The 7,309-nt window shown below is 51.6% G+C and overlaps 1 protein-coding gene across 2 annotated transcripts; it reads left to right on the top strand.

Moving 5' to 3' along the window:
• The first annotated feature begins 4,123 nt into the window (after nucleotides 1-4,123).
• ZCCHC12 (zinc finger CCHC-type containing 12) lies at nucleotides 4,124-7,309 on the top strand. 2 transcript variants are annotated; one of them, XR_009518057.1, is made up of 5 exons: nucleotides 4,124-4,281; nucleotides 4,636-4,687; nucleotides 4,911-5,050; nucleotides 5,478-5,607; nucleotides 6,724-7,309. XR_009518057.1 is itself a non-coding variant. In XM_060003057.1 (4 exons), exon 4 carries the CDS (start codon nucleotides 5,587-5,589, stop codon nucleotides 6,796-6,798), a length of 1,212 nt encoding a protein of 403 aa, XP_059859040.1. In that variant the 5' UTR covers nucleotides 4,124-4,281; nucleotides 4,636-4,687; nucleotides 4,911-5,050; nucleotides 5,478-5,586; the 3' UTR covers nucleotides 6,799-7,309. The 2 variants fall into 2 exon arrangements, 1 of the variants encoding a protein (XP_059859040.1); XM_060003057.1 differs by having other exon boundaries at nucleotides 5,478-7,309.

Genomic DNA, 7,309 nt, shown 5'->3' with positions numbered 1-7,309 from the left:
GGAAAGTTGAACTCCATTTATGCCTCTCTGACGTCTTTCTTTTTCTTTTTCTTTTTTTTTTTAACCGTACGCAGGCCTCTCACTGTTGTGGCCTCTCCTGTTGTGGAGCACAGGCTCCAGACGCGCAGGCTCAGTGGCCATGGCTCACGGGCCCAGCCGCTCCGCGGCACGTGGGATTTTCCCGGACCGGGGCACGAACCCGTGTCCCCTGCATTGGCAGGCGGACTCCCAACCACTGCGCCACCAGGGAAGCCCCGTCTTTTCTTATTGTACGGTACTTTAAGTTTATTTTTTAAAAGCAGAATAGACGTTTTTATGATTCCTTCTGTCGTCAATGTTCACTTAACATTGTCCACATACTATCACTTTTCTGGCTCTTCATTCTTTCCTGCATTTAGCTCTTCTAAAATCATTTTCTTCCTGAAGTACATCCTTTAGAATTTCCGTTAGTGCAGTCTGCTGGCGACAAACTCTCCTACTTTTTGTTTGTTTAAAGATATCCTTATTTCACCCTCTTGTTGAAGATTTTCATGAAAGATGCTGCCCTCAGGGTCCCAGTTTATTATGGTCAGGGTCTCCTGTAAGCATCCCCATCCCAGCTTTGACTTCTGATTAGCCAAAGCCCTAGTCTGAAGCGCCTGCATGCCCTCAGCTCCTCTGATGAAAGAACGATGTCTATCTCAACAAAGTTGCCAGAGATGCTTAAATGAGATAACAGAGGGAAAATTCCTGGCACAGAGGAGGCAGCCGAAGGTAGCTAATACTGTTTCAACTGAAAGCCTTAGCTCCTAACCTACAGGTTTTTAAGCTTTGTGTTTTTGCAATTGGAAAATAAATGTGACCTCCTTAGAGCGACCAGAGCTGAATCTTTGCAATTGGAAGTGTCCCCCGACACCCGGCAACATGAGACCAGAGATAAGGGTTGCTCACTATCCAACATTCTTCCTCTAGCCCTACATGGAGCGACCCTGTCTTTGTTCTAATGACCCCACCCAGGCACCTGATACACAATCCATTTCCTTCCAACTTTTTGTCAGAGCTCTGAGATCTAGTCTTTGTCTTTTATGATGCCACCATGTCCAACTGCAGATCACCTGATTTGGTGATGAAGCTATTTAAATTCAGAACAAGAGTGTGCTGAGAGGCTAGGGTCAGATTTCACAGCACTGGCGAGCCGAAGGAGGAGTCTGAGGGTAACCCATGAGCTAGCTACCGCCAGCATCACCCTTGACTCTTCCGGGTGACCAACCTGCCTTCTCTCTACCTCCACCACCCTCTACCCTCTGCCACCACCCCCACTGTTCCGTCCATGAGAGAAAGGCCACACTCCTGAGATGCAGGGGGCTTCATCTCCAAATTGGGATTGTCTACTCCAAGGCATTCTAAGTATTGGGGTTGGAAATAAGAAAGCAGAAAGGAGCAGGTGACGTACATTAGCAGGCTAAAGAGGAACCCAACAGCAGCCGAAGGACATCAGATTGTTCACTTGCTTCCAAATGTCAGCAGTCAAGGGACTTCCCCGGTGGTCCAGTGGTAAATAATCCGCCTCCCAATGCAGGGGTCTCGGGTTCGATCCCTGGTCGGGGAACTAAGATCCCACATGCCGCGGGGCAGCAAAGCCCACGTGCAACTACAGAGCCCACGTGCCCTGGAGCCCGCATGCCACAACTAGAGAGAAGCCCGCGGGCCACGGTGAAAGATCCCGCATGCGGCAACTAAGACCCTACGCAGCCAAAAATAAAATAATAATAAAGAAAAAAAGCACCAAATGTCAGCAGTCAAAAGCAAACAGCAGCAACAACTTTGCACTTGTGCAGTGCACGCTGCCACCACCCTGACCCCCAAAAGCCCCACAGGGACCTCCTAGTCACACTCTACATGAAGGAAAGGAGACATGTTTTCCCAGAACCAGAAGTAAGGGAAAATAGAGTGCTGTGAGCTGAAATGCATCCCCCCCAAATTCATATGTGGAGGCCCTAGCCCCCAATACTTCTCCTGTATTTGGAGATAGGGACTTTAAAAAGGTGATTAAGTTAAAATGAGGCTGATAGGGTGGGTCTTAATCCAAACTGACTGGGGTCCTTATAAGAAGAGGAAATTTGAACATCAGGGACTAGAGCACACAGAGGGATGACCCTGTGAAGAGGCAACAAGAAAGCGGCCATCTGCAAGCCAAGGAGAGAGGCGGCAGGAGAAACCAATCCCTGTGGGCACCTTGATCTTGGTCTTCCAGCCTCCAGAACTGTGAGAAAATAGATAAATTTCTTATGTTTAAGCCACCAAGTCTGTGATACTTTGTTATGGCAGCCCCAGCACCCTAATACATGGAGCCACTGGCTTCACCGCCGATTCACTCCGGGCTGCCCTGCATGCCATTTCCATGGAGTTACTCCTCTGAGGCCAGTGATGCCAAATCCAGCGAAGGACATGTCCCCTCAACCTGTCCTTAGCTCACAGAAGAGCAGCCTAGCAACCTGTCTTCAAGTTGAGAAATGGAAGAGTTGTATCAGTAGCAGAGAGCTGTGTGTAAGCAAATTGTGTTTCGTTTCTTGCACTTCGTCCTCAAGTACAAATGGAAGGAGGAAGATATGAATGAAGAAAGACTGTAGGGGAATGGTTTTTAACCACTATTTAAATAGCTCCAGGACTTCCCTGGTGGTCCAGTGGGTAAGACTCTGTGCTCCCAATGCAGGGGACCTGGGTTCGATCCCTGGTCGGGGAACTGGAGCCCGCATGCCGCAACTAAGAGTCCGCCTGCTGCAACTGAGACCTGGCACAACCAAAATAAATAAATAGATATTTTCAAAAACATCTACAAAGCTATGGACTCGGCAAAATACAGGAGTCTGTATTAGTTGCCTATGGCTGCTGTAGTTAATCACCGCAAACTTGGTTTAAAAAACGAGTTTATTCTTTCCTAGTTCTGGAGGCCAGAAGTTCTACATCAGTGTCTCTGGGCAGAGCTGTACTCTCTTCCTTGTTGCCTCTTCCAGTTTCTGGTGGCTACCAGCATTCCTTTGCTTGTGACCACGCCACCCCAATGTCCGCCGCAGTCTTCACGTCACATTCTCTTATTCTGTGTGCATCAGCCCTCTCTCTTCCTCTCTCTCTCATAAGAAAGCTTGTGGTCAGTTGTGGGGCCCGCTCAGATGATCCCGGATGATCTCCGCCACATCAAGAGTCTTACTTTAACCGCACCTGCAAAAACTCTTTTACTTGATAAGGTAACATTTACAGGTTCCAGGGATTAGGACTTGATATGTTGGGGTGGACATTATTCAGCCTCCTACAGAGTCCAAAATCTTTGCATACAATTTCAGGAAGATCATGGACTCCAGGAGGAACATCTGCCCTGGCGTTGCATTTCACCATAGGTACGCTGTGAACAGATACGCTGGAGGCAGGTCTATTATCCACCATCCTCCTGACACCTCAGAATCAACTACAGTGCTGGTTAAAAGTACGAAATCCCACCCCCAGATCTAGCCCTCGTCAGTCAGAATCTCCCAGAGGCTGGGCCCAGGAATCTGCATTTCCAACAAGCTCCCCCAAATGATTGAGGCAGCCAGCCATGCACGCATACTTTAGTGAGTATTGGTTAAGAGCCTGAGTGCCCAAGTCCCCTCACTGTTAAATGGACGTGGTACTGCCACCTCCTTCACAGTAAAAAAAAAAAAAAAAAGTCTGTGCGAGCTGTCTGCACAAAGAAAGCGCTAACGCTCTTTTCTTTTCTCCACTCCGCCTCTACGAAGGTGAAGAACTTTTATTGCTTATTTGAAATCCATTCCGCCTCATGTTTAATGCACCTGGCTTCAAGGCCCAGGGTTGAGGCGAGGAAGAGAGGGAGAGGGGAAGACTCGAAAACTCCTCCGGTCCCCGCAGCCAAGCTGCACTTGACGTCCCGGGGACCTGCGGGTCACCGCCCCAGCCCCTCGGCCGCCGGCGCACATTTGCGTCCTGCCCGAGGCGCCGCGGGGCGTCCGCCCCCGCGCTCCGTTGATTGGCCCCGCCTGCCAGCTCGTCACGCTCTTTTGTCTCGGGGGGGTGTGGGGGGGTGGGGGGTGGCAGAGATAAAAGCAGCCACGGCTGCCGTGGGAACTGTGCGGCCTCGACTCGGCTACCACTCGCTGGGTGGCCGTGCGAAGCAGCTCCGTCGGGCGGTACCGGGTCGCTCAGCGGCCGAGGAGGCGTCCGTCCTTTCGCCCTGCAGGGCCGCGGAGACTGAAGGCGGAATCACAGCTGTCAACGCCGGAGCGTCCGCTGCCCACCAGCCGAACACAGGTAAAGCAAGGGGGCGCGATTGCCCCGCGAGGAGAGAGGAGGGGGAAGCCCTACCAGGACTGGGCGGCTCCCCGTTTGGGAAATCGAGGGGTGTGCGGCAGGGGGGAGGAGCACTCCCGCGGCCCGGCTGCGCTGAGGGAGGAGGTGGGGTTCCACTGGCTGCTGCCGAACGGGTAGGATTTGCCTGGATTGAGAGGGCGGGCGTTTTCGGGGGGAAGTGGCAAGGGGCGCGTTGGTATTGGGGGGAGAATCGCAAAGTGTCTGCCTTGAACCCCTTTGCATCTCCTCATCCCTTCCTGGGGGAGGAATACGTGGGTGTGAGCGTCCAACTCCTATTCCCTTTCTCCTTGGCAGGCGACCAAAGCCGAATCCGAACTTGAATTCTGTGCGGCTGATTGCAGAGCTGGTAGGGCGACGATTTCCCGGAGGAATTGTAATGGGAGGGGGGCTTGCTTTGGCTTGTATTCAGACGTGGGAGAAGGAATTTTCCGTCTGGGTACTACGGAGGCCGCTGGAGGAGGGGGGAGGGGAGGGGGCGGGGGCGGGGGCGGGCGCGGGGTGGGAGCGGGATGAGGGATGAGGCTGCTTCTGACCCTTCCCTCCCTGCCCTGCCCTCTGCGGCGGCGCAGTCTTGACGCCCTAAGGTCCCGGATCGGCGACCCCCGGGGGACAGCGATCGACCGTACCCCAGAGGCGAGCTTTCTCACGGAGGCCACCGGTTGCAGAAGCTGGAAGTGAAATAAAGGCGCGCGCTTGCTCCTGAGCTCCTGTAAGAATCTGAAAAATAATGGGGCGGGGGAGAGGGGACTTTAAGAAAGGGGTGTGGTTGAGACCGGAGACCAAGAGGTTAATGAGATCTTATTTATTCCCACAAATCTGTGACCGCTGTGCTCTATTTTGAGAGCCCAATATCAGCTCCATACACTGTCACACGTAGAATTAGAAGCAACAGTTGCCGTCCCTCTTGAAGGACTGGCGGGAGGGGATGGATGAGGCTGTAAAAAGCACCCTGCTAACACGGAGACACCGGCTGGCTCCGTGAGGTTGTAATTGCCAGTCTTCTGGAGGATATTTTTAGGGCAGTGGGCAGATATAAAATGTACTGCAGGATATTCAGGAAGGGAGATAATACAGCTGCAGCCCGTCCCTTATTAACTCCTCCTCCCGCTTTTTGTTTTGTTTTCTTTTTTTTGCAGTTGCTACCGAGATAAGAGGAAGGCAGAGCCCCCCAGCACGCCTGCAGATTAGGCTCTTCCAAAAAGCCTGAGCATCTTGTTACATTCAGAAACCCGGTCATCGTCCGTCATGGCTAGCATCATTGCGCGCGTGGGTAACAGCCGGCGGCAGAACGCACCCTTGCCGCCTTGGGCCCATTCTATGCTAAGGTCCCTGGAGAGAAGTCTTGGTCCTTTAATGGCCAACATGGCAGAGAGAAACATGAAGTTGTTCTCGGGGAGGGTGATGCCAGCCCAGGGGGAAGAAACCTTTGAAAACTGGCTGACCCAAGTCAATGGGGTCCTACCAGATTGGAATATGTCTGAGGAGGAAAAACTCAAGCGCTTGATGAAAACCCTGAGGGGCCCCGCGCGGGAGGTCATGCGTTTGCTGCAGGCGGCCAACCCCAATCTAAGTGTGGCAGATTTCTTGCACGCCATGAAATTGGTGTTTGGGGAGTCTGAAAGCAGTGTGACCGCTCATGGTAGATTTTTTAACACCCTGCAGGCACAAGGGGAGAAAGCCTCCCTTTACGTGATCCGTTTAGAGGTGCAGCTCCAGAATGCTATTCAGGCAGGGATCATAGCTCAGAAAGATGCAAACCAGAGTCGCCTGCACCAGCTCCTTTTAGGGGCTGAGTTGAATGGGGACCTGCGCTTCAGGCTGAAGAATCTTCTCAGGATGTATGCAAATGAGCAGGAACGTCTCCCCAGCTTCCTGGAGTTAATCAGAATGATAAGGGAGGAAGAGGATTGGGATGACACTTTTATTAAACGGAAGCGGGCCAAGAGATCTGAGTCAATGGTGGAGAGGGCAACTAGCCCAGTGGCATTTGGGGGCTCCCGACCCATAGTGATCAGTAATGCCGACTGCAGCGTGATAGAGATAGATGATACCCCCGACGATGACTCAGATGAGGATGTGATCCTGGTGGAGTCTCAGGACCCTCCACTTTCATTCTCGAGTTCTCCTCTCCCCAGACGCAGGGCCAGACCTCGGAATCAAGTGCTAGTCATTGATTCCCCCAGCAATTCCAGGGCTCAATCTCCTTGTACCAGCGGGGGTTCTGGGTATAAGAATGATGGTCCTGGGGATGTGCGTAGAACCAGGAAGCGAAAAAACACAATCCACTGTTCGTACTGTGGACAGGAGGGCCACTCAAAGGAAACCTGTGACAATGAGAGCAACAAGGCCCAGATGTTTGAGAACCTGATTATCACCCTGCAGGAGCTGACGCATACCGAGGAGGAGGGGTCAAAAGAGGCCCCTGGCCAACCCAGTGACCCTTCTGAGCCACAGTAAGGTGCTAGCCCCCAGCTTTAAATGAACCCTAACCTATATACAGAGTCCAGCAATGGGAAAAATGGCGGGTGGTGCTTCTAATTGCATGAATGAATCCACAAGGTGGCTTTCTTTTGGGGTGGAAGACAAAGGGTCTTGAATATTAGCACAGTGGAGGGAGATGGCCTGACCTCCGTCCTTGCTTCCAATCCCCTGCTGCCCAAGGGTCTACCTTCTGTGTGTGCCCCTTTCCTTGATGGCTTTATTCTCTTTGTGAAACTGGTATAATTCATTGTTAAATATTAAAACAATAAAGGGAAGTACAAAAAGTACAAGTAACCCCAAACCCTCCAACCCTTATATAACCATTGTCAACCCTGTGATGAATGTCCTTCTAGATAGTTCCCTATACCTATGTACCCAGACAGATATATGTATAGAAAAAAGTGATCAAATATAAGTGCCGTTCTAAAGTGTATTTTTTCACCAAATAATATATGTTGTGGGCGTCTTTCTATGTCAATAAATATAT

The sequence above is a fragment of the Delphinus delphis genome, chromosome X (assembly GCF_949987515.2).
Source record: "Delphinus delphis chromosome X, mDelDel1.2, whole genome shotgun sequence".
In the NCBI taxonomy this organism is placed as follows: domain Eukaryota; kingdom Metazoa; phylum Chordata; class Mammalia; order Artiodactyla; family Delphinidae; genus Delphinus; species Delphinus delphis.
The sequence above is the reverse complement of the archived record's forward strand: the minus strand, read 5'-3'. Positions and strand labels throughout refer to the sequence as shown.